The 27,057-nt window shown below is 49.5% G+C and overlaps 2 protein-coding genes across 3 annotated transcripts in view; both read right to left on the bottom strand.

Annotated features, from left to right (window-relative positions):
• CD8A (CD8 subunit alpha) overlaps positions 1 to 1,417 on the bottom strand; it is a 35,037-nt gene extending 33,620 nt beyond the window's left edge. Inside the window, exon 1 of the mRNA XM_025868241.2 lies at positions 1,040 to 1,417. The gene's annotated coding sequence lies outside the window, so the exon portion shown is untranslated. The remainder of the gene's footprint in view (positions 1 to 1,039) is intronic.
• Positions 1,418 to 11,051: 9,634 nt separating this feature from the next.
• CD8B (CD8 subunit beta) lies at positions 11,052 to 26,208 on the bottom strand. Of its 2 annotated transcripts, XM_025868237.2 has the most exons (6): positions 26,105 to 26,208; positions 22,757 to 23,116; positions 19,057 to 19,146; positions 15,406 to 15,495; positions 13,866 to 13,902; positions 11,052 to 11,787 (listed from the first exon to the last, which is right to left on the bottom strand). In XM_025868237.2, the coding sequence occupies exons 1-6, from the start codon at positions 26,145 to 26,147 to the stop codon at positions 11,775 to 11,777; spliced, it is 633 nt and encodes a 210-aa protein (XP_025724022.1). In that variant the 5' UTR covers positions 26,148 to 26,208; the 3' UTR covers positions 11,052 to 11,774. The 2 variants fall into 2 exon arrangements, with proteins under 2 accessions (XP_025724022.1, XP_073753541.1); XM_073897440.1 differs by lacking the exon at positions 19,057 to 19,146.
• Positions 26,209 to 27,057: the final 849 nt, after the last annotated feature.

The raw sequence follows: 27,057 nt of genomic DNA, 5'->3' as shown, positions 1-27,057 counted from the left end.
ACAGTGCTGATAACACTGAGAGTCATATTTCCTGAGGATTAATCTCCAGACTGGGTTTCCAAAGTCTGAGTAGTTTCTTTGGGCCCCATCAGTGTTGACCCTCCACGGTGCCTCTGGCAGCTGTGGGCAGGCCGAGAAGCAGGGATGACACTGCGTCTGTGTTTGTAAATGAACTTGTTCTTTCAGGCCCAAGCAGTGGGGTAGGGGTGGGGTGGGGGGCACTGCTGAAGCAGAGAGGGGCTGCCCTACATAGCATCCCCACATAAAAGGGCAGGTGTGCAGGCGGGACCTGGGGTGATAGCAGTTCTTCCTGACTCCCCCTGCTTGCTGGGGGGCGATCGCCCGCATCAGCTCCTCTCCCGCCCCTCCTTGGTCTATTCCCTTTAACTCCTTTGGGAAAAAGACCCACATTCAGAATTCTTTGCGCATTTCAATCTGACCCCATTGGAAGCGCAGCTCCGGCTTCTGTAACCGTCGCAGCAAACCCCAGGCACGCAAAAACAGAGGCTTGTGGCTGGCTTGCGGTTGTTGTGATCACACCAGACTCAGAGAACCACTGCCCTGGCAGGTGCCACTCAGCACGTCCCAAGTGGGAAGAGCCCTGTGCCAGGTGGATGTCCCGAGGCTCTGAGAGAGACCCTAGCCCTGGCAGCCTGGGCTCCAGCCGACTCGGCCTCCTATTAGTTGATTCCCCGGGGGCCAAACACCTCTAGGAGGAAACCAACAAAATTCATGCAGAAGCAACGCAGGAGAAGAAAAGCGCTGTGACCCACTCTCGCCTGCCACCTCCAAGTGTGCATGGTCAGCAGACCGTAACCAGAGGGGCAGAAGCTTCCCAGAAAAGGCCACTCCCTTCCTAGCGGCTTGCCTCCAGCCCATTCACCCCTGCCCTTTATCGCCCGTTCCCTGACTCTGTCAGGCTGGGTGACTCAGCACGTGCGTGCCAGCTACCCCCAAAGACACACCATGGAGAACAGTGCAGCCCTGTCCTCAAGGAAGGGACACCAGGCACAATTCAGTCACGAATGGGAGCACGTACCTGGATGTGTGGATACCGACGGCTGGAGTTGTTGGAGGAAAACATCCAAGACAGCTCCTCCAGGCTTTGATAAATCTGTAGACCAAGCCGACTCAGACACCTGCATTTTTAGGTGGTTTTTTAGAAAGTCTCATTTATGTTATATTGATGTGCCCTTGAAAGACTGAAAGGAAGTGTGGTCTTGTGGCGGAGCGCTGTGCAGGCAACACGAGGGCCCATGTTGTCTTCTTAACTCTGCTCCTTGTTGTCAGAGGAGTCCATCTGGGCCATGGGAATGAAGGCTGTCCCCTTGGTTAGCCAGCGACACCTCCCCAAGTTGTGGGGCAGGGTGATGGAGTTATAAAGCCAAATTGCTCCTTCCAATAAACAAAACAAAACAAAACAAAACAAGGAGCAGTTCTAGAATAGTGACTTTCTTGCAAACAATGAAATATTCTGAGAATCTGTGCGATAACTGTGGGTTTGTAAATGAAGAGGAAACAGGAACCGCTGATCGTAATGATACCATTAAAAGCGGCATTTGTTCTGGGCCAGGGGCACCAACAGACATTCTGAGAAAGCAGATGACCCAGGAAGAGAGACATTGCCTGGGCCCTGTCACCTGGAAAGAACCCCAACTTACCTTCTTAACCTTCTCTGTGTGGGTGCCTTACTTTGTCACTGCTGGGTGTGAAGTGTAGCAATTAGAAATACCCACTTCCTTAAAATCAGCGGAGCGAGTTCAAGGCTATTCCCATAACATATAGCATCACTTGCTTACTTGTATTGAGGTAGCTTTCCTTGAGTGGGCTAGAAAGAGAGGGAGTGACAATTGGGAACTGGCCATGGAAAAGGTCACACGTGGACGTCCATGTGAATTTTGTGGCAGCAGAAAGCTCATTTTGGTGCACGAATGATTTGAAACTGTGGTCATGTGTAAGCCATTGAGTAGACTTGCTCTAGAAGGGGTTCTTGGAAGCTTACTGGGACTTTGAGAAAAACACTTTGTGGTAGAATTAGAGAATGTGAGTTTTATGAATTTAAATGTGGGGAGGACGAGCATTTGGCAGGGCTGTCACTGAGGGCCTCCAAGTATTATTTTGGGAGCTCAATTAGACTAAGTTCTTTTCCCAACATAGAGATCTAAATTCTAAAGGATCAGATTTTACCAGTTGCGAAGAATTTTTCATTTCAATTGCAGTTTGCTGCTGCTTCGGCCACAACCAGAGTAGAGAAAGAGCCCAAAAGGATGGCTATTATGTAGCAATCATGAACTCTGGGCTTTCATATGGTGATAAGACTAGGCAAGCTTCTGCAGGACCTAAGATGAAATTGCTCTTTCTTTTGTCCCCACAGGTTGGGGTGCGGGCACAGGACATCTCACTGGGTGTCACTGGGTGGTGGTTGTCAGGAGAGTCCTATCTCTGCCCTTTGCTTTATAGCCTGGTGGCTTGATGATGCTTAGGCTTAGCATCCTGCTTGTACAATGGCAAGAGTGTATGCGTGCATAAGGGGTTAACTGAGAGGATGCAGGTAAAACCATAGACTACCAAGCACATAACAAGCGTTTGATAAATAGAGATGGTGGCTGGCAAGTGAGGGCAAATGTCAATAAACAATGTGTGAAGATATGGGTCATCTGGTCACTTAAAACTTTTAGTGAGATTGGAGTGGTCTACTCTTCTCTGGAAACAAGTAGAAACGTGTGCATACGTGTGCGCGTGCGTGGTCAGACCCAGGACAACTTTTTAAAATAGATGTACAAGGTAGATCGTCTCATTTATAGTTTGGAAATTTAAATTTATGTTTATTGCTTGTTATTTGATGATAATTTTTCTCATCTCAAAGGAGATTTTGCAGCTGCGGGAGATGCTCTGGATGAGCTCTCCTCTGAAGGTAAGATGCCTTTCGAAGGGCCCTGGACTCAGAGTGAAACCCCCAGAGCAGCTGGAGATGAATAGCCTGTGATGTTCCATGGCAGGTCACAGGTGACTTTTACCTTCTTGTCCATGCATGTAGATTACTTGCATCTGTGTGTTACATGTATAGTCAGACAAAACTATAAAGCAATTTCAGGTTTGAAAAAAAAAGTATGAGGAGAATGTATAATGACAAGAAAGGAATTACTATTTTAAAAAAGTTATGGGGGCGCCTGGGTGGCTCAGTCAGTTAAGCGTCCAACTCATGACTTCGGCTCAGGTCATGATCAATATATAATAGTATAACCCTACTATAATCATAGTAACCTTTTCATGATAGATTGATAGAAGTGGATTTGCTGGGTCAAAAAATATACACAACTCTAAGGCTTTTGATACCTGTTACCAAATTGCCCTTGGCAATGGTGGCACCATTTATCAGCACTCTCAACTATCTGAAATATTATATTTGGGATAATCTATCTGGGCTAATGCCTTTTTTAAAAATGTATTCCTTTTAAAAATTTGTTGTTTAAACAACTCCAATCTGTATTAGAAACAAGTTCATATTTAATTTTTATTAGAGTTTATTATTCATTCAATTACTGACCTCCTGGTTTCTCGCTTTCAGTATATTTTTAAAAATATTCACTTATTTAAGACACCTGGACTTTCTTTCCATGTAAGATGTGAAGGGCGAAAACTTAATTTTTTTCCGAATAGCTAACCAGTGATCGCAGCACCTTTATTATATAATCCATTCTTTCCCCTTGTATGTGAATGCCGCTGGTGTCGTGCACTCCAACTAGTCTAATGGGGTCTATTCTCATATCACTTTATTTTACTTACTGGAATCAGTAATTATAAATTGGCCGGTATGTATCCAGTAGCTGATAAGCCTATTGGGAAGAAGAGGCTCTTGCTTTTGAGAAAGAAAACCTTCTTGATTCCAAAAAGATAGGTGAGTCACATTCCTCCATCTCTGCAATTTTTCCCTCTGCTACGACCTAAGGATGGGAAACACAGGACATCACCGTGAGGAAGCAGGAATCCAGAATTCAAAACCTGGGTTATCAGGAACAAAGCCTGTGGGAAGATTGCACCCCCCCTCCCCGGGCAGGATGGCGGGAGTGGGTCACAGTAAAAACTGAAGATCAGCTTCTGGGATTCCGACACTTTGAGAAGCCAGCCAAGTACTGGGACCTTGAGGAAAAAATTAAAAACCAAGAGTTTGGGGAGGAGAAGGAAGTATTGTTCTCATGCTTTTCAATAAATTAATTAAATAACAAACAAAGTGATGCATAGGGTCATGCTGGAGGAAATCGATAACCTTGTTGTACCTATGCTTGAAATGACATCTTTTTAAGTGTAGGAACTGATAATACGTCTAACTACCGTACAAATTCTACTTCTGTGAAAAAAGTCTAAACGAGTGGAAACTGCGTGCTCTCACATAAGAGTCCTGCTCAGCAGCCTGGCTGGTCACACCACGAACCCACAGCCAGAGCAGCATGGTGACGCTGGGGTGGTGAATGGCAATGTTAGGCAAATAGAGAGGAGAAAATAAATTACCTGTAGTGATTGGAAAACGAAAAATAGAAAGAGGTGATAACGCATCAAGTAAGAGGAAGGACACAGTACCATCAAGTCTTGACGTAGAACCAAACGATCGGCTCGAGTGGAAATGCGTGTTGAACGCTGACAGGTGCTGTGCCCACCCCAATGCCCGCTGATTTGTCCCCACTCCCCATTCCATTGCTGCTTTGCCCTTTTGTACTGTTCCCTTTGTGTGTGTTGCTTTGTCACCTGCCCCAAATCCTTTTTGAAATTAGGGAGTGCAAGAATGAATAAAAATACTGATTCTTAGGTGTTTTCCAATGTATTATAACTTTGACAGTTGTTATTGAACTTTAACAGTCAAGTTAATTAATAAAAAATAAAAGGAGGGATTCTTTTGTTTCAATTTCTCCTTACTTCAGTAAAACTAGTTCCTTTTCCAAGGAAACATTTGCTTCTTTGTGTTCATGCCCAGTGTTGGCGGTGAAGCGTGTCTCCTTCTACAGTGGCATCGGCTTGTTCATGCGGTCATGTACCCTCAGCCTTAGACATGTACATGGTTTTCTGCAGGCGGATTACTTGCTTTACAAAAATAGGATCATATTTTAAATTCTTCCCTGCATCCACCTTTTCCTCCCTAGGGATTTCCTGGCAATCTCACCAAATCATTCTCTTGAGTCATTCTTCTGATGGCTGCGTGATATTATTTTAGGGCATGTATAGATCACATTTTTATTTAGTAATTCCCTATCGATGAGCTTGGGGTTGTTTCCAGTTTTTATTTGTCCCAAATGAAATGGAAAGAATCATCTTTGTATACTTATTCTTTTGCAATAATGTTTTTATTTTATAGGGGCGAATTCCCTGGATTGCTGAGGTAGAGTATGTGATTTATATTAGACATTACTAGATATTACCAAATGGTTTTTCCAAAAGGAGAACAGCTGTAGTGTCTCATGATACTATCAGCAGCCCCTGTGAGTGCTCTTGTCCATGTCCTCTCCTGCACTGAGGGCCGTCACTCTTACATTTTCACCTGCCCAGGGATGTTTGGATGCAAATGACAGATTTCCATTTTCCTGGAAAATGTATTCTTAACCTTGGCCGAGTCACTACTCATTCTCTGAAGTTGAAACTTTGGTGTAGAGGTCATGGCAGGAGGGATGAGACCATGCGGATCAACCATCTTGTCTTAAACACTCAGACACACTCAAGGGTCTTAATTTATTTGGATACTAAAGGCAGGGCAGGGAAGATGGTGGGGAGGTTTTGAGTTAACATCAGCAGGGGCTGTCCAGGCTCAACTGTGGGACAGCTGTCCCCTGAAAGGCCCTGTGTGGCACAATAATCAGGAATAGTTTACGAGGCAAACACGCAGGGGCACACTCTGTCTGAAGTGACACAGATGAAACCCCAATAGTGTCATCCCTCTTCCATTGCTAAGCTCCGCACGTGGCAGCTAAGATGTGGAGAACTGTTAGGCAAGCACTGCCTCCCATTTGAGCCCCAGCGAGCCTTCCTTCTCACCGCCTTCACCCCCAACGCCTCAAGGTGGGCGTGAGAGATGGGATGCTGAGCTTCTGGCCAGGCAGGCTCTGAGTGCGGTCCGGGAAGGGGCTTCCACAAAGGCCAGTCCTCGCCTTTGTGCTGGGTGAGCCTCCCATTGCTCTCTGCTCCCTAGGCCTCTCTGGCTCCCCAGGCGTGGCAGAAGTGAGGGCCGAGGAACAGGAGAAACAGCCTCCCTTTTGCCTGGTCTGGCCCCTTCAGCATCCTATGGGCCAAACGCTCGCCCTAGGCTAGACCTAGATAGCAGGTCTAGCCAAGCAGCCAGTGTTTGGCCCACAGGATGCTGATGGGGGGCTGGGGAGAGCTGTGTGGGGAAGATGGGCCTCCGCCTCCCCACCAACACTTCAAATCTTCCCCTCTTAACTTTGTCCCCACCCAACCGCAGAGACCTCCACAAAATCTACTGTGAAAGGCCTCATACTCTTCCACCAGCACAGCATAACTTTTTGTGAGGCAGCAACTCATGCCTTCTGCTTGTGTTAACATCATCTGGGTATTTACGTGTCTCCCGTTTACCGTCTGTCCAGGGCTGGCACTAGTGTGCGGCCCCGAGGGCACTCACTCTTGGAGTCACACAGGTGCCGGGCCTGTGTCTCTGTCCCCCACGATGCTGTGAGCCTATGGAGTTAAGGACAGTGTCTGCTGAACGCATCGTTAGTGCCAAGAACTCCGTAGGTGCTCGGTTAAGAACTAGTTTGTTGAGTGTATGTTCTCCAAGGGGTTTGTTGACTGTACCTGTCAAAGCAAACAGTGAGAAGTGTGGCTAAGTGGAGTCTTCACAGCGTTGGGGCCCAGACAGGCTGGGCTGGGGAGCCGGCAGAGAGGGCTGAGGGGGTGCCTCGGGCAGGCTGTGCCTCTGGCTCAGTAAGTGGGCTTTTTGCTTCACTCATTTATTCATATACATTCTGGCCTTGAGGCTCAGGAAGGCTGACTGTGTATGCGGGTGGCAGGACAGGGCCGGAGGGCTCCCACTGGCCTTGGTCCCCCCAGGAGATCAGGGACTGGCCAGTAAGGAGGGATCTGGGGGGGCTGGGCTGTGTCTGCCGTGGTTCCCCAAGTCCCAGCACAGGGCCAGCCGGGCACACAGAAGGTGCCCCAAATAAATACATTTACACTGGCATCGAGAAGCCTGAGGAAGAAGAGCACTACCTGCAGAGAGGGGGCAGGTGATTAGCTCACTTGTCAAAGGGGACAGGATGGGAGATAGTCTGCAATTAAAAATATATGAAAAGGGGCGCCTGGGTGGCTCAGTCGGTTAAGCATCTGCCTTCGGCTCAGGTCATGATTCTGGGGTCCTCGGATCGAGCTCCACGTCGGGCTCCTTCCTCAGCCTCTCCCTCTGTCCCCCTCTCATGCTCTCTCTCTATCTCAAATAAATAAATAAAATATTAAATATATATATATGAAAAGAAATGTAGACTTTTTTGTTCAAATTCAGAAGCCCAAGCTAAGCTAAAGATGGGTACTTGCACATAAAAGGCTGTCAATGAATGGGAGAAAACAGGATCCAGGAGAGCCAATGACACCGCGCGGGAATAGAGTCCTTTTTCAGAACTTTGGCGTTCAGCATGACAAGAATCACCCAGGTCAGGCTTATGTCTGTGAATCCCAAACAGATGTGGTGTCGAGGGATGCGGTTTCCTTCTGTTTGGGCTGAGGCACCCAGTTATGTAACCCGCAGGACTCCAGGAACCGGTGACTCACGGTCACCAAGGAGTGTCAGTGACGCATCTGAGGAGGTTTCCCAAGAAGTGATGGAGGAAATCTTTCGTCCTCCACACCTGGAAAGGCCTCTGAAGACAGGGCTCTTTCTCTCTTTCCCTTTGACTGGGTGGTAGATTCGATCAGCTTTGCAGCCCACACAGGACCGGGGATCACTTTGTGAAAACAAGTTGCCCACTTCCTACAGGTAGAGAGACACAAACTGCGGGGGTGGGGGTGGGGATGAGTAAGGATGAAAGGGAGGGGGTTGCATAGGAGCCCCCTTCCTCCTTTGAACTGGTGCTGCTGGGTGCTACACCTGCAGGCTGGTGCCCAGAATTCACTACCCTTGCTTCCTGCTGAGGGGGGACTGGCCCAGGGAAGCGGGACTGGCCCAGGGAAGCGGCACTGGCCCCAGACCCAGCTATGGCCGTGCCCCACAGCAAGGCAGAGAGAGACAGTTGTTGCTCCCACTGCAAAGAAGGGAACTGAAGCCCACAGATGTTACAGGGGCTTGCCCAAGTTTGCACGACTGGAGACTTCGGCCCTGCAGTCCGGCAGCCCCTGCACGAGTCATGTGATTCCCATTGCATGGATTTTTAAAAATCGTGACTTGTGAACAAAATCTCTCATCAACAGCTATTGAAGCGGATTCCAATTTTTTAATATCATGATGATCAGAGCCTCTTTCTAAAAAGAAGCCGTTTCTTTTCCCCAAACTTTCCTACCCCCAATTATAAAAGTCATACATGATTGTTGTAAAAATTCATGCAACCAGACATGTATGTATAATGCAGAAGTGGAAACTCCCCAGAGTAACTACCATTAACAGCTTGGAGTATATCCTTCTGGATCTTTTCCTATGCATACACAAATATGTCCAGAGGCATTGATATATTATTAGAGAAAAAAAATCAAATTTGCAGAATAGTAAGATTCGATTTTTTATATTCTATATCTTAGGTATTACGTATTATATTTTATAAGATTTCAATTCTCTGTTTAAAAGAGTATAGGCAGGAAAAATCTGGGAGAACAAGAAACTTTTAATGCCAATTTTACATATTTCTGCAATGCTCTGTACTTAGATGTTCAAAACATGTCTTTGTTGGAGTATAATCTATATTTCCATACGTGCATATGAAAGTTGACATATTGTGAGTGTACAGCTCAGTGAATTCCACTAACTGAACACACCCATACGAGCAGCCCCCAGATGGGCGACAGGACATGCCAACTCCCAAACTTCATACTCCCTCCTATGGAGCACCCCTGCAATAAGAGTAACCGTATCCTGACTTTAACGTATATTTGCTTTGCCTGTTTTTATCGTGTTTGAATTTTAGCAGTGGCCATATATTGCATTTCAAACGAGGATAATCCATACAGATGTTGTTACAATATATGCAGGTGTAGTGGCCATCATTTGAAGCCAGCGTGGATGGGTCTCACTCATTCCCTAATCGCTGCCACGAGTCCCTCGTCTCACAATTGATTTGTCTTTTCCTGATGGACATCTGGACAATTTCCAATTTTTGGCTACTAAGCAGCACGACAAAAACCAATTTGATGAGTTTTTCTTCGTGTATGGAACCTTGAGATGTGTGTGTGTGTGTGTGTGTGTGTGTGTGTGTTTTAAGGTAATGGCCTAGAGGTGGAATTGTGAGTCAAAAGATATCTAGATTTAAAAAAAAATTTTTTTAAATATTTTGCCATAACGGACCTCCAGAAAGTAGTAAATGCTCAGTTCCTTCTGCAAAAGAAAAGTCAGGTGCTGGGTGCAGACGACTTCACCGCAGCCCCTGCTGCTGGCAGCCAAGCCTGCTCTAGCTCTCTGGGCAGACCAAGCCGTAGCAGGGACCTGCTGCACAGAAAAGAGACAGAGGTGCCCCCCGCCCCCTTTTCCCGGCCCTGGTCCTCCAACCTCACCCCCGTATGAATTTGCAAACGACTAAACACAATTGCAAAGACAGCAATGGGGAGATGCTGTCAAACAGCCAAGCATAAAGTGGAGAGAGGGGCCTGGAGGTCCCTTCTAACTTCTGCTGTGGACTAGGTGTGAGCCTGCAGGGAAGGCAGGTTGCACATCTGGGCTTTAGTCTCTCTCTCTCTCTCGAAGATTTTATTTATTTGTTTGAGAGAGTGTGCGTGTGTGAGAGAGGGAGAGAAAAAGAGAGCAAGCATGAGCAGGGGGAGGGGGGCCAGAGGGACAGGGGGAGGGAGAAGTAGACTCCCTGCTGAGCAGAGAGCCCATGTGGGGGCTCCTGGGCTGGATCCCAGGACCCCGGGATCGTGACCTGAGCCAAAGGCACTTAACCGACTGAGCCACCCAGACATCCCCTGGGCTTTAGTCTCTTATCCCTAAATGGGATGTCTCAGAGCAAGAAGCCCACCTTAAACGTGAGACCTAGAGGGGTCTGGCTCGGGCCGCCCTGCTCCTTCCCCCCTTCCCCGGGGCCCTGGGAGGCAGCCTGTCATGTCGTCCTCAGAGCTGATGGGCAGAGAGCATTTGCTTCTCTCGAGCATCTCCTGCACCAACACCCTTCTAACTCCCACCTGCCACACCTAGTTCTGCCCCTTTCACTCCACAGGCAGCGTCTCAGATGCTTCCTCCCCTCGAGCCATCTTCCTTTCCTGTTTTCTGTGGCCGCCAGAGGTCTCTGAGCAGAGCCTGGTTTGCCACTGCCCTTCTTCAAGGGCACCTCCCAGCCGCTGGGAAAAGCAGGTGGTGCTCTGTTCTCCGTTGGCCTGCACCTGGTGCTTCTGTTAACGCAGCCTAAGGCTGCATTCATTTTTGGCTCAGTAGCTCTTACACTGCCAAAGCCCAGGGTGGGGAGCTAAGATCAGATCCCCTTGGGCTTTTTCAGAAGGCACGAGTTCCTCATCTCAACTCCCTCTTCCAGCTCAGCATGTTCCCCCTTGCATTTGCTTTTCCTGTCAAAGCTGAGAGAGACACCCTGATGCCTCTCACCTTCTCTTTAGTACAAGGTCAGCAGTCTGTGGCTAGGAGTCCCTGGGGTTCCGCTCTGTAGAACCCAACAGGTGTAGTGAAGGTGGCTTGGGGTGGCCAGAGGAGGCCAGTCCCCGGGGCCCCTGCTGCCTGACGCTGGGTGCCTGGGGTGCTTCCCAACTTCTGAGACTCTCTCTATGCCTACCATACGGACAACAGCATGTTGCAGGGGCGAATGAGGACAGGCACGTTTTATCCTTGTTATTTCTTTTCAGCTGAGCATCAACATCTTTGCCATACAGATGGGCTTTGTGCTTTTCCATCACAGGACCCATTTGCATCTTTTATTCAAGGACTTTATTTTTCCAAACAAGACATTTTCATAAAAAGAACAGAAAGTGAGAGAAATATACAAGCCATGGGAGGGCAGAAGTGAAAGCTGGGGAAATTCCTAATAGGAGATAAAGTGACTTCCCATTCTCAAAGCCACAAGTCCCCAGCCCCAAAAGGACATCCCCAGAGACTGAAATCACTACGGAAGTCGGGTCAGCCCTTCACAGAAAGCTGGTTCAAAGCTGGGTCTGGTCTCTGGGGCTCTCGGTGAGGGCAGTCAGCCCCAGCCTGGGAAGACCAAGGAGGAGCCAGCCCATTGCCATCCCATGAGAGACTCAGGACTCCACGTCAATGCCCTACCAGGGCAAAGCAACTTTCGAGACAGGGGCTGGATGGCCAACACAAAGGTCCCAGCCCAGCCCAGGGGGGGTGTGGGAGCTGGAAGTCGTGTCATGGCGGCATCGTCCAGTGTGCCCCCGAGTTGCAGGAAGCGTTCGGGGGCTCTGAAGCCTTCTCGCTGTGGCTCCCGATGACCAACTAACACGTTGCTCCCACACGTGAGGCCCACAGAAAGAACTTGCAATAGTTAAAAGCAGGCAACTTCAGCAGGCCAGTGAAATTTCCACAGTGGAGTGAGTTGAGCGTGGCTCTTCTCTCTCATTTTTCCAGATCTCGCTCATTACTGACCACACGTATTTTTGTAGCAGGACCCCGAAAGCATATTTTTTGCTCATTTATAAAACCTGAAAACAACAGCAAGTTGAGACACCACTTATTGTCAGGGAAATTATATGAATTTCCTGTAACGAAGACAAATGACAGGTGAGGACGCAGGATTGCACTTCCAGTAAGGAGCCCCGGGCCAGGAGTTTTTTGTTAGTATGTTTTTAGGGCCCAACTTAGTCATTAAAAAAAAAATTTAAGAAGCTCAAAAAACAAAGCTCAAAGAACTCTAGCTTTGAATAGTGTTATTTCCTGTAGTACCTTCTAAGAGAAGCTATTCACAAATGTACACTAAGGGGCCAGAAGAAGGAGGCTTGCTGATGGGAAGATTTTCCAGGCTCAGTTTCGGGCTGGGGAGTGTTTGCCACAAGTCGCAACTTGAGTTTGGAACAGCTGATCCGTGAGGCCCATGGACTCTTTGGCCCACACCTGGATCATGGTAGCAAAACTAGAGAGGATTTCCAAATTTTGTTTTAGCCACAAACCCTTTTGTTCAAATGATGTCTCACTGGCGAGCGTAACTACAGGTGGTCGATGGCAGCAGTACTGGGAGCAGAGGGTGAGCAAGCTCACGGCTCCCCATGTTCACTCCCAGCTCCTTCCCCACCTCAGTGGATCCTCAGAGGTCCCCTAAAACTGGCATCAAATCACTGGGGAACAAGTTAAAATGAAGGGCTGAGTGGGGCCAGTATCCTTATGGGGACTCATTCTCCATTAGAGGTCACCAAGGGAAGATGTTGAACAGAACATTCTGCAGATCTAGGCTCAGACAAATACACTCAGGTTACCATCTCTTAGGTAGGGGATAACTTCTAAATCCAGCACATAAAAATGTGAAAACTGTACGCAATCAAAATTATCATTGAAAATCACCCATAAAAGACAGCAGGCATGTTTCAGTGACTATCTCTAGTCAAGCAAATATATAGACAAATACAATGTATATAATAATGTCGAGAATATAATACAGAGTTTATCTGGAGTTTAAATTTTCAAGTATTTAGGAGTACATTTTGTTCCTTGGTTGTTTGGATGGTAGAGTTGACTTTTCCTAAGTGACATGAGTTTGTGCTTCGACTCCGTGGGACCAGGGCTGAGCACTTTATGGATATTACCCCAATAAGTCCTCACAAGAGCCATGAGGTTGGTACTGTTAGCCTATTTCACAGATGAGGAATCAGAGGCTCAGAGGGGTGAAGTGACTCGCCTACAGTCCCATGGTTGAAGAGCGGCAGACAGGATTCAAACCCCCTAGCCCGAGCTCTTGAGCACCAGGCCCTCTTGCCCTCTTCCATCTAGAGGCTTGATGGGCTTTCTTTTTTCTCCAAACACCTCTAGATGGAGGGGATTGTCATTAATGAGAGAGGTAGATGTGGAACGGTATTTTGAGGAAGAAAAAGCAATCCAAGAACACTGCTCATGGCCCGGCTGAGGCCTGGCAGTCCCTGAGGCTGGGAGCAGCCCTGGCCGCTGGCCTCTCGGGCCTCAGCCTCTGGGTATCTGCCTGCACTTACGCAGCTCAGCGGTCTACAGAGCCGGGGCTTTTTAGCTCCCATGTCCATGTGACTCAGCCTTTTGATTTGCCAGCTCCTGGGACACAGGTGGGGTCCAGGGTGGAAGACAGGACCAAGGCAGCGCAACGCCCCACACGAGCAGGGAAGGAAGCAGTGAACCAACTTGTCTTCCGATCCAGTCCTGCTCTTTACTAACCCAAATGCTTTGAGCAAGTCTTTCAGCTGGTCTGTAACAGTAACCCTCTTATGTCCTTGAAGGACCAAGTCAGATGAAATGCTGGGAGGGAAAGAGTTTGGGGTATCCTATTGTATTCTATACTTGCAAGAGTTGATTGCGATCATTAGGAGAGCTAAGAGCTAAGTCTCTCCGTGCTTGAAATACCCAGTATTTTCATTTGTTTAGACGATCTCTCCTCCTGAACTTTATGGCTCCATCTATTTATACAGTCTGAGATTTTTTTTGTAGGCGGGGTCTGGCTTGGGATCCCTGCAGGTAGAGGCTGTGGCAACAGTGGGGGCGAAGGAAGCCAGGACCACACCCAGGGCCGCGTCACGGGCACTTTTTCGAGGCCCCAAGCACTTACTGTTTCAGGAGGCGAAGCCGGGCTCTCCTCTGCAGGCCTGGAAGAAGAAAACAAGGAGGTGGGTTGGTGTGGGCTGTGGGCCGCTGACTCCCAGCCCCAGAGAGTGAAGAGGGAGATGACAGGGGCAGCCAGCACCTCAGACCACTTCCCTGGCGCCAGGCTATGCTCCAACTTTATGTGCTTTAACTCCCTTCAAGCTCACAGCAAGCCTATGACTACTCCTCTTAGTACCTCCATTGGGCATATGGGGAAACTGAGTCACAGAGCATGCGTGGCACGGAGTAACTTGCCCAAAGTCGTGCAGCTAGTAAGCAGTAAAGCCAGAATTCGAACTCAGTGAATTTACTCTGGTCTGTGTGTCCTTAAATGTGCCAGTTTGCCCTTTGCAGCAGGTCAGGAATGAGAGGTGTGCAGACATGTGGCCTCAAGCTAGAGTGTGTGCATTCGGGGCAATCGCAAGTTTTCCCACCGGGATGCGGGAAGGAAGTGTAAGCATGTCTATTTATAGGTCTATCTCATCTTTTATTACTTTTCAGTTATGAAGCACATTTGATAACATACTTAATATATGAAATAAATACACATAATTGCAGTTAGAGTTTAAAATTTAACTTTTTTTTTTTTTTACTAATGAGATCTATTTGCAGTTGGGGTTCATAATTTAACAACTTTTTACTAGTGAGATCCTTGATCAAAAAGGTCTGCAGACCACTGAACTTTAATGGGGGCAAACGGATCCTGTTGTGAATGGCAATGTTATGCAAAAATGTGCACATGACACATTTCTTTGGGGAGAGGGTCTGTAACTGCTATCACAAGTTTAAAGGGGTCTGTGACCTAAAAGAGTGTCACTGATCTAGTCCATGCCTCTGCGAGCCACCCTCTCTTATTTTATAGAAACCCAGAGAGAGTCAGTGACTTGCTCGTGGTGGCACAGGTGAGCAGAAGGGCCAAGGGTAGAGCCCAGGGCTCTTGGGCTGCTGGTGCGGGCCTCCCCTGCAGCTCCCCCCTTTCTGATGAAGCCTGGGAGCCCAGAGCAGGACATGATCTCATCCCCAGGGTGGCCGGGAGAGACAGTCATCTTCTGTCTTCCAGCAGCCTCGCAGAGGAGGAGGAGTTCAAGCTTCTGGGAACATAACCCAAACCCCAGTGCAATGTCTTCTGTGTACTGCTTCCATCCTGACTGCTCATGGGAGTTCTCACTGACTGAGCTCACACCCCATGTTGGGCCCTCTGGGCAGGACTTTACAAACAGCAACCCTGGGAGGTAGGTAACACTGTTACTCCTGGATGGGGTGGCTGATGCTCAGAGAGGCCAAGGTCCCTAGATGGGCAAATAGTAGGGTTGGCTTCAAACCCAGGCCTGTCTAACTCTAGAGACAGGGTAGTCTCTGATCCCTGCACCTCTGCAGCTACCATGGGCTGGGGGCAGGTGTAGACTTCTGCCATCTGTCCGTCTTCCCTAGAGAAGGATGGATGCTCAGGGACACCTCCAACAGCAAAAGGAGTCACCATGATGGCCCAAGAGGGCAAAACTTACAGTGTAGGTGGATGGCCACTCCCAAGGACACCAGCAGAAACAGGACTCCGGCCACCAGAAGGCCGAGGGTGAGGGGGCCACAGGAGGGGCCTGGAAAAGACACACTTACTGAACATCCGAGGCATGCACATAAAAATACAAAGAGGGAAAAATCAACCGGAAGTCCCACCTCCCAGAGAATACCATTGTTTGCATATTTTTCTCCTCTTTCTTTCTAGGTACTTTTTTTTATTTTTAAGATTTTATTTATTTATTTGAGAGACAGAATGAGAGATAGAGAGCACGAGAGGGAAGAGGGTCAGAGGGAGAAGCAGACCCCCCTCTGAGCAGGGAGCCCGATGTGGGACTTGATCCCGGGACTCCAGGATCATGACCTGAGCCGAAGGCAGTCACTTAACCAACTGAGCCACCCAGGCGCCCATCTTTCGAGGTACTTTAAACACATTTAGATAATTTTACATGGAAAATGTTATGTCCCGCATCATCATTTTAAAAATTAATTAAACTCAGGAGCTACTTATGTTGAAAGGAGATAATTTTCATGCCTGGTAAAGAGATTTTTACTATTTATTTTTAAAGCTTTTATTTTAACTACACAAGAGATTGCTGAATATATTTTCCTTGTAAAGGATTCAAGTATATGGTTAGAGTGCTCCTTGGCATGCTAGCTACTTCACAGGAAAAAAAATGCCATGGTTAATTTGGTACCTTTCTCTTTGCATTTACACATGCATAATTTACACAAACACATACAGGTTTTTTTAAAGCATATAGTGGCTTATACTCTACAAATTGTTTGGCAAACCATTTTTTTCTTCACTTAAATATATCAGGGCGCGCCTGGGTGGTGCAGTCGGTTGAGTGTCTGACTCTTGGTTTTGGCTCAGATCGTGATCTCAGGGTCGTGAGACTGAGCCCCAAGTCGGGCTCCACGCTCAGTGCAGAGTCAGCTTGAGACTCTCTCTCCCTCTTGCTCTGCCCCTCCCCCACCTCTCTCTAAAATAAACAAATAAAATCTTTTTTAAAAAAAATCTCAGCACACACTTTTCCTAGCAGAGTAACATTTGCAGTTTGGACATACCATGGATTATTCAGCCATTGGATGGGCATTTTGTTTGTTTCCTATGTTTTACTTTTCCAAATAACTGCAGAGAATATCCTGGTACATTTTTCCTAATGTAAGAGGCAGCCTGAGGCAAATATTGAAAACAGGAACCGCCAAACCATCAACTATGTCCGTTTAAAGTTGTGATAGACACTGTGAAGAGCCTTCCAAAAAGCCTGCACTGATTTTCATTCCTAACCACCAGCTGTGCCCCTTGCCGACCCTCAATATTATCAAAGTGTTTAGTTTTTGCCAGTGTAGTGGGTTTAACATGATACCTCACTTCCATTCCCCGATGATTTGTCAGCGTCAACCTATTTTCATATATTGGCCACTTGTATGGCCTGGCTTGGCCTTTCTTGCCTTGCTCGGGTTTCGGAGTCCCCTGAAGCCTAGAGGCTACCACACCGTTGCTCTCAATGTCATCTCCAGGGACAGCCCGAAGCCTTAGGGAGCAGGCCCTTCCCCAGGGCGGCCATGTGGTTTCATTCATGATGACAAGCTGTGAGCTCTAGCTGGGTGCCCCCCTCAAGATGAGTGCCTTATGTATAGCACCTCATTTAATCATGCCAGGCGAACATCCCAATGTTACAGATGAGGAAACAGGTTCAGAGAGGCTGAATCACCTGCCCAAGGTCACACAGTATAGGCAGTGATAGACTGGCTGACTTACCACCGGGGTACGCTGTCCCATGGCCCCCACCCCCAAAGCAACCTCCACCTACTTTTCCGCCAACCCTCACTTGGCCAATTTCACATTCAGCCTGGTTATTCTTAATAACCTACTAATGTTGGATTTGCATCTTTGCCCTGGGATTGTACTGAGGGTCCATATGAGAAATGATGCAAGACATTTGTCCTCATCACTTCTAGAAGTGTTAGTGAATTCATTATTGTTCAGCAGTCCTTACAGAAGGATGAACAGAGGAGATTTCTTCAAGAATTTAACACTGGGAGGAAGGCTTTGAAGCCCGGTGCCTGGGGTTGTTTCTTTACATCACCGTGGGGGGCAGGGGTTTGGTCCCAGATTATCTGGAGTATTCCTTTTGGTGCAGCTGGCTTCGCTGCTTCTCTACTTCTCTAGAATCCCAGCACAGACCCAGTTTCGGCACCCTCAACTTAGTGGCCCTGGTGTATTTGCCTTTTGTGTCATTTTTTGTTGTAACTTGCCTGAAATCTTTTAGGCAAAGTTGTGGGGCACAGATACTTTACCAAATGAGGTCATTTTATCTCCACCTTCATGTTCCCCAAGATGCCCTTCTGCATATGGGTTCTGATTTCCTTTATTACTGTGACCCCATGGGGCAGCTTCCTGCTCTGATCCCCTGAAATCCCATTAGGTGCCTCTCCTCAGGCTCTTTCTGTTACTTGACGTATTTGAGACCAAGCAACCCCAGTAGCGCGAGGCAGCTCTAGTGTGGTGGCTCGCCTGCTATTTGTTCTGTGGGTAGGAGCAGATGACGCTTTCTGTTTGTCACCAGTATCTTTTGGGGAACAGGGGTCAGTATTTTTCCAGAAACACATTTGGGTTGATGGTTCAAGTGAAGTGTGTGTGTGTGTGTGTGTGTGTGTGCGCGCGCGCCCTCCAGCTGCTGTGTCTGGTGCATATAGCACAGAGAGGCAAGTTTGTCCACTCATTAACAAACATATATTGGCACATACTGTGTGTTAGGTCCTCTAGTAAGCATCCAAACTGAGAAACTTTTAAGTTTTGGTCCTTTGGGTTTGGTATTTTTGTTTGCTAACAGTTTTGTTGAGATAGATTTTACACATAAAGTTCACCTGCTCCAAGTGTATAATTTGATGGTTTTTGATATATTCACAGAGTTGTGCAACCATCAATCACCACAATCTAATTTTAGAACGTTTTTGTCTCACCCCACAAAATATCCCGTACCCATTAACAATCATTCCCCATTCCTTCCCAACCCCCCTGTTTTAGGCAACCACTCATCTACTTTCTGTCTCTATGAAATGTCATATTCTGGACATTTCTTATCAATGGGATCCCATAATACAGGATCTTTTGTGTCTGGCTTCTTTCACTGTGTAATATTTTCAAGGTTCATCCATATCGTAGCTTGTATCAGTAATTCACTGTTTATTATGGCCAAATAATATTCCATTGCATGGATATTCCATATTTAGGTAATCTATTCATCAGTTGGTGGATTTCTGAGCTACTACTTTTTTGGCGATTATGAATAATGCCGCTAGGAACACTGATGTGCAGGTTTTGGGGGTGGACATAGCCTCCATTAGGTTTTGCCCCGTGACGATTTGTAAGCGTGTCCCCCACTAGACTGTGAGCTGCTGGAGGGCAGCACTGTGGTCATACTCAACTTCCCTTCTGACCTCAGCTTGCGGGGGGGGCAGAGAAACAGGCTAGAGTCCACAGGTGGGAAGGGCTTGCGGAAGGAAGGAAGGAAGGGAGGTAAGCAGGAAGGAAGGAAGGAAGGAAGGAAGGAGGGAGGGGGAGGGAGGGAGGGAGGGAAGGAAGACATCCTGCTGTGCTTCTGAGGGTCCAGGAAGTTGGGAGAACTCACCCTTCTGGGTCACAGGGTTTGGGGACCGGCACACTTTCTTCTTGGGGGTGGGCTTCTTGGTGGGCCGGGCAGTGGTGGGAAGGACATCAACTACAGAAAGCAAGCAAGACATGTAAACAGTGGGTGGAGTTCCAGACAAAAGTTAAAATCTCATGTCTTCCATCCAGGTACTAAAGCCGCTATGACTAGGCTGCTACAGGGCTCCAAGGTTACAGAGCAATAGAATTTTCTAGGTGTTTTCCCAATTCTCAGACCTAACTGAGGGCCTAGGCAGGGGGTTGTTTTGGTGTCCAGGAAAGAGAGGGGCTCTGCAACCACATGGTCCTGAACAGAGCCCCAGCGGTCCTGATTAATTGCTGTGTGACTTGGGGCAAGTCCTATCACTTTTCTGTGCCTCCGTTTCCTCATCTGCTGAAATAAAGAGGACTCCCAGTTCCTTCTCGGGATTGTCATGAGAATTAAAGGGGATAGCACGCCCAGCGAACTGTGCTCCCCCTGGCCTCAGCAGGCTCCCCCTGGCCGAAGACCTTGAGTGGAAGCCAGAGTCCCCAAACCCTTGACAAGACCAGCCCCTTAGCTAACCTGCCAATTCCTAAATGGTTGGAGGAAGCTCATGGAAAGGAGGTGGGTGCCCTTTCCCATATGTATAGTAGCATGCAGGTTGCAATGGGGATTTTCTTTCCTTCTCAAGTGTCTTTACAAATCATATACTATCAGAGCTGGAACGACCTCTAGTCTCAACCTTTAATTTTAAGGACGAACACCAGCGATGTGAGGGGCTGGCCCCGAGGCCCCACAGGGCAAAGTGCCCACCTGGCGCCCCTAGCCCCTCTCCTGATGCCTGGGCGGGTCACTCCTCTCTTTCGTTCCAATCCAGTGTCACACTCTGATGTGTTGGAGCAGGGCAGGGGACAAGCACACTGAGCCAAGGGAGGCACCGGAGGCTTTGAGATGCTAGGAATGGTGTGAGCACTGGGTGCTGCTGAATCCAACCCTTGTGTCTGTGCGGTGAGCAAAGATGTTTCACTGCAATGACTTTCTGCAAAACGGTGGGAGAGGGAAGATGGTGACACCGTAAATTTAAACTCTAGTGTCAAGGGGGCAGAGAGGGGCCGCAGGAGATGGCCATTTCGGGGCTGGCATCTTCCACATAAAAAGCGGACACTTTGGACCCTTGCCAGCCTGAGTGTCCTCTGGAAAGTGGAGATAACACGCATCCTCTGCCTGCTTCATGAGGTTTCTGGGAAGAACCAACTAACTAGAACGGACCCCTACGAAGTCCCCCCATGTGCTAGGGGCACAGCCAAGCACTTCAGCTTCAGCTTGAGCTTACTGAACCCAACAACTTTGGGACAGGCACCAGGACCCCCATCTTATCCCCGAGGAGGCCTAGGCTCAGAGAACTGGAATAGCTTGTCTAAAGTTCGGGAAGCCTTAAACAGCACGACCAGGATCTGAGCCAAAAGGCCCTGATTCCAGGCTCTCACGACGCCACCCTCCCTCAGGTGCAAATGCTTTCTGACAAAAAGTTAGGCACAGGTCAAGGCCTGTGGCCATGGGAACGCTGAGAGAAACTAGCATAAAAGGAAAAAGGACACTAGCTACAGTGCTCCCAGAGTGCGCGGGAACCTGGCCCTCTGTGGGGGCCCAGCATTGTTTCCTCCTTTCCTCCTCACGGCCCTGGCAGTGTCCATTCCCTTTACTTTATACACGAGGAGGCACAGAGGTCTCTCGGCTGGTCAGTGGGAAGCCTGCAGGGGAGCCAGTCTAACAGCACTTCAGCGTCTTGGTTGGGCTCGGTGCCTGGGTCTGATGAGGGGTTTGTGGGGAGGCTTGTTCCATTTTAATTTCTTCTTGCCCAAAGCTGGGTCCCCTTGATGACTCCTGACTCCCCCTGCCCCCCGTTCAAATCCCCACGCTTCTCTCCTCTTCGAAAAGGACAGGACTTTTGAGCCCATGGTATGTTAAAGCGGCCCCCAGAAGGCCCTGTCTTTCTCTAATATTTTCTTTACTACCTGAGGTTCCTCCTTCAATACGGGCTGACCTCTGGCAGGAAGGGCGGGACGTGGCTCTGGATACCCTAATTCTGGCGAGGTGCAAGCACATGCTTTGGGAAGGGTCTGCTCTTCTCAGGGAGCTGAGCAGCATGAGGGGTTTGGAAATATCAAAGCGAGGAGTGAGTGGGTGGTGGTGCAGGTGGTGTAGGTGGAGGGGAAGCTTCTAGAAACCAGTTTTGTTTATTTCATCATCTACCCAAAATCTCATGAGTGGGAAAATGTGAGGCTTGTAGAGACAAAAACAATAAACCAAACCAAAACCCCAAACCCCCCAAAGCCCAATTTTCAATATAGGAATCAGTCGACACCTTGCTGAGGATGCCTCGGCTTCTTGCCCAGAGATCTCACCCCCATCCCTACCTCCTGACTAAAGACCCAAAGCTGGTGAGATGAGACAGCTGCACCCCTGTTTCTTTCTTCCTAATGGTGCTGCTGTCCCAGCTGTCTCTGCATCTTCCCATGCTGAGTGGTCCTGTTCCTGGGAAGGGGGCGTCCCCTTGTCATCAGCCCCCAGCCTGAGAAGAACCCAGGTGAGAGGGAAGCTGGACAGTGGGAGGAGCGCAGGGGGTCGGCTGGCCGTTGGCTAACGTGGGGAGGGGGCTAAAGGCAGGTGCAGGCCTTCGAGAATTTCTGCCATGATTCCCTCACACCTCTCAGAACTTACTCCTCACTGTCCAAGAGTGTGGCCATCTGCCCTCTGTGCCACTGGCCAGTCTCACTCAAGGTGTGCAGTGTGTAAGAAACACCTCGAACACTTAGTATGAAAAGGGAATGCAAAATATTTCAATAATAATTTTCATATTGATTACAAGTTAAAATGGTATTGTTGATAAATTGGTTAAAGATACAGTATTTAAATTAATTCCACTTGTTTCTTTTTACTTTTTTTTAACGTGGCATTAGAAATTTTTTAAATCACATCTGTGGCTTATCATCTATTTCTATGGGGTGTGCTGACTTAACTCCCAGAACTGCAGCTTCTCGAGGTTCGAGGGGGTCATGGAAGCCAACAGCAGCCCCATGAAACAGATGGGAAACCTGAGGCCCAGGGAGCAGAGGGACCCCGGTGCAAAGGCACACAGTGAATATGCAGCCAAATTTGCAGCTAGGCCTGGGGTCCAGTCTCCTTCCTCCCTGTACCTCTGGGTGTAGGTGTGAGCCACAGCTCCCGCCCCCCAACCCATTCAGAATGTAAGGGCATCCTCCAGCCCTAGAAATGCTCTCACTGGGTATGTCCAGGCAGTGACGACCTTCTTTCCTGGTGTGCACGCTCGGTGGGAATTTCTGAGACCACTGTCAGGCCCCAGGACTCAGCCCAATCTAGGCAGAGCCTCAGGGAGGCCTGATGTGGCTGAAGGACAGCACTGCCTTGTCCCCGGAAGAAGCAGCAATGTTTCAAAGCATCCCATCTGCAATAGGAATCAACATCTTACCTCCCAGGGTAGATGGCAGCGGGGACTGAAATGACTACATAGAACACTTGCCTCTGCCTGGCCCTGGGTAAGTCCATTCCTACCAGCTATGATGCTAGCTGGCACCCTCTCCTGTGGGGGCTGAGAGTGGAGGCAGCTCCGGTGCCTGGCACACACCCAGCACCCAGCAGGTGCTCCATGCTCATCGACAGCATTGAGCTAGATTCTTACCCACACTCAGCTGAGTTCCCTTCCCGAAGGTCAGCTCAGGGGTTCCGATGGTCATGCAGAAGTAGATGCCACTGTCTGCAGGTTTCACTCTTGTGAGATTGAGAATGGACCGCACTGCATCCGTAAACACAGTTAGCTTCTCTTGCTCCACATTTTGGCCATACACAATCCCTTTTTTGGAATCCCATAAGGCCAGGAACTCGTGGTGACTGTGCGGGCTTGGAGCTTGGCGCCGTCTCAGCCAGTAGATGCGTGTGCTCGCGGGGGAGGTTTTGGCTTCACAGGACATTATCACCATCTGGTTGGTCTGAACCAGTATGGACCCAGGGGCCTGCTGGAGCACTGAGCTGCCATGGAGAGCTATGAGGAGCAGAAGGAACACAGATCATCAGCACGTTTTCCCAACCACAGTTGTGGGGCTTCAGAGTCACAGAGTCAAGCATCGAAGTAAAGCCATGGAAGAACCTGCCCAGTTGCAGGGGCCAGGGGCTGTGGCAAACGCTGCTGGTGGCTCCCGGACTCGGAGCTCGAGCACCCCACCTCCCAGGAGACCATCTGCAATCAGGTGTTTCCTACGGCCGGTTTTACGGAGGGGATGGGGAGAGAGCTGCCATTTATTGATTGCTTGCTTATATGCCTGGCTCTTTGTATAGATGATCTTAATCCAACCTCAAACTTATTTGGGGATTTTTATCCCCATGACACCAGTGAGGAAACTGAGGCATGAAGTCACTTGTTCAAAGTCCCACCAAGTGGGACAAGCTAGTAACTGACCTGGGATTCAAACTCAAAGATTCAAAGCCTGAAGTCAAAGCCGGTTGCCTTTCAGCTTGTCCTGCTGCCGCTCTATGGACAGACCTTCAACAGGCTCCAAGCAGGTGGCAAAGACTCAGGCAGCCCGGAGGAGCCCCAAATCAGAGGCAGAGCCCAGGGCTGGTCTGGCCAATCTAAAAGAGGGCTAGCCACTCTTTCTGCAAGACATGATCAAGCATGCTCAAGCAAGAGGAACTCACTATTGCCGTACGCGCCACTACAGCCTGCAAATTGTTAGCCTAGTAAGTGACAGGTCACTGGATCTCCATTCCCGAGGGGAAGGTCAGACACCCCAGAAGCAGCCCTGGGATTTCATTTTAGTCTCAAGATGGGAAGCATCGATAAGTAGGGGATTGTTCATGGAGAACTAGAGCAGGCCTTGAACCCAGCTTCTGCCCCCTACCAGCAGTGGGATGGCAGGAAGTCAAGGAGTCTGTCTCTGCCCTTTAAGAGGAGGGCAGCTGGGGGCCATTGTCCTGCTTGCCTGCGAGGGTTCAAACGTCCAAGAAAACCCCCTGCAAACTGTAAAGCGCTGTACATGGGTACTTCATTGTCTATGTGTCTCACACACCAGGGGTTGTTACAGGCAGCAGATGACAGAATGGGTCCTTCACAGCCCAGTCCAACACACTGAATCTCACCTGGCGAGCCTTCCATTTTAGCTGTGGGGCAAAGCGAGATCCTATAGACCGGGGCAGCGACCTAGGAATTTCGAGGCACGAGAGGGCACAGGAGTCCAGAGGTTGTGTGTGTGTGTGTGTGTGTGTGTGTGTGTGTGTGTGTGTGTGTGTGTACCCAAGGGGAGCTGGCCTACTGAGGCAGCGGCCTAGAGTCACAATCCTGCTGATGCTTGTGTCTCAGCCTTCATGGCCCCATCGTGGGCCACAAACATAAGCTTTCTGGTTCCACTCACAGGCCACTCCGAGCTTCTGCGTGCACCAAGAATGACATGGTACCTGGTGCCCACGTGCCTACTGGGCCGTCTCTTTTTTCCCTAAACAGCATCCTGCCTTTTCAGCAGAGCAGAGCTTCTTCACTGTTTGGGGGCTCACTGACATCTTGGGGGAGATAATAAGAAACAATGATGCCAATCTTTACTGAACTGTGCCCAGATGGTACATGCATTATGTCACTTAATCCTCACCAGATCCTGTTTTACACCCATTTTGCACATGAGGAAACAGAAGCTCAGGAAAGTTATGGGCATGCTCAAGGTCACAAAGCCTGTACGTGGTGGATCCAGATTCAAACCCAAGTCTGGGACCCCAGAACCTGAGCTCTGAGTCTCTCCCTGAATCGAGGAGACCTGTGATCCTCTCCTGGATCACTGTCCCGTCCCCCCTGTGCACATAGTGGGTCTGCAAATATGCAGACTCCTGAAGTTCTTGCAAGAAAGCCCAGAAGTGACTCCTTAAGGGGTAAAGGGGCCCAAAAGGATCCTGGGCTTTGTGTGTATGTTCCCCTTCCTGTGTCCTGACATGCAGGCTTGCTAGCTGCGACACACCCTGGTCTCTCTCTTGTGTCCCCGGAGGCTGAATACCCAGCGTGGCCAAGCCCCATCTCCGTGCCAGACACAGAGCCAGGCCTTGCTACCCATGTGGTCTCATGGAATTCATTTGACCCTCTCCCAGTGATTCCATACTCAGAGGGACCTGCTCTTTCTAAAACGATCGGCAATAACTACTAGTTTTGAATGGCCTGGACTAGCTTCTATCTGAGATGTGATTGAGCTCACTGGGTCACAGTAGGGGGCTGGCAGGCCTTGTCACTGTTGGCAGGATGACCAGCTTTGGGCTTTTTGGGGAAGAAAGCAATCAGCTGCAGGGTAGTGGGCAGTTAGGGGTGTGGAGGGGCTTCTTCCAAGAGGCAGTCTGGTTGGGCTTATGAGAGGGACACTGGAGACTCCCCGCTACCTTCCGACCGCAACATTCCAACTCCCACGCAGCTGGCTCTGGGAGCCGCACCACATAGCTCCCACAAGCCAGGGAACCCCGAGGGAGTCCTCTGCCACACCTGTCCAAGAGCGGGCAGTAGCCTGGTGTTTGGCAGATTGTACCACCACTACCTCCCCGGAAGTACTAAAAATGTGTCGACAGAACCCTGGGCCAAGTATGGGACGTCGAAGCCAAACTGAGCCTCTGGAACCTTCCTGGGGGCACATCCCTGTGGGAAACCTCGACAAGCGCAGTTTTTTCTTTCCTCTCTGTGTATCCTTCCCCTTTCTCTTTTCTTCCTTCCCAAATCCTCCCCTCCCCCGCCTCCTCTCTTCCCTCCCCTCCACGCTTTTGGGGGAGAGTAGCCTCAATCCTGGGGCTTCAGGGATCCCTGGAGTAACGAACTCGGGAGATGAATTTCTTTTCCACCCTCAGGGTCTGTGCCTGCCGCGCCGCCTCCCGGGGCCCCCACAACCCCGGCCTCTGGGCTCTGCACCCTAGCGGGACAGCCTTTTCTAAACTCTAGGGCTCAGGCTCTTCCCGGATCCAGGGCAGACCACCCGCTCCAGCCCCGCGCGCCCCGCGAGTCTCCCCGTCTTACCTGCGAGCTGCGCGGCCAGGAGGAGCCAGAGCCCCGACTGCATCTTGGCACGCCCGGGACACCTGGTCCCCGCGGGCCGCTGCTGAGACCGTCCAGGCTGGCGGCGGGTGGGGGGCGGGGCGGGGCGGGGCAGTGGGGTGGGTTGTGGGGGGAGGGACGGGAAGGACGGGACCTGGCGGGGGAGGAGGGGGGAGTCCGGTGAGAGCTTGGCAAGGTCTCCGCCCTCAGCCTCCCGGCATTTCAAAGGTCTTGAGTGCGTTTCCAAAGAGCCCGCTAGGACCCCCTGATTCCGGTGAAGAGGTGACACCGCTGTCCTGGGCCAAGCAATTGCACGCGTGTGATCGCCCCCTGCCCTGGGAGGGTCATGACTCCCCGTGACGGTTGAGGCGACTGAGGCTCAGAGAAGTCAGGATACTCAAGGTCCCACAGACATGCAGGGTGGAGCTGGGCCCTAATTCTGGTCACTCTCGTCTCTTCCTCCTTCCTTCCTCCTCTTCCTCCTTCTGCCCTTTTTTTTTTTTTTTTTTTTAACTTCTTTTCTTTTGGAGCGGCCCTCCCGCTCCGCGGGGCCTTAAGTGACCAAGACCCAAGCCTTGCCCTCAGAAGACGTGAGCAGACACTTCTGCAAAGAAGGCATCCAAATGGCCGACAGACACATGAAAAAAATGCTCCACATCGCTGGGCATCAGGGAAATCCAAATCAAAACCTCAATGAGAGACCACCTCACACCGGTCAGAATGGCTAAAATTAACAAGTGAGGAAACGACAGATGTTGGGGGGGATGCGGACAAAGGGGAACGGTCGTACACTGTTGGTGGGAATGCAAGCTGGAGCAGCCACTCTGGAAAACGGTATGGAGGTTCCTCAAACAGTTGAAAATAGAGCTACTGTACGACCCAGGAATTGCACTACTGGGTATTTATCCAAAGGATGCAAACATATTGATTTAAAG

Source organism: Callorhinus ursinus, unplaced genomic scaffold, assembly GCF_003265705.2.
Source record: "Callorhinus ursinus isolate GAN/ISIS: 27379988/994484 unplaced genomic scaffold, GSC_fseal_2.0 scaffold10, whole genome shotgun sequence".
NCBI classification, from domain to species: domain Eukaryota; kingdom Metazoa; phylum Chordata; class Mammalia; order Carnivora; family Otariidae; genus Callorhinus; species Callorhinus ursinus.
The sequence above is the reverse complement of the archived record's forward strand: the minus strand, read 5'-3'. Positions and strand labels throughout refer to the sequence as shown.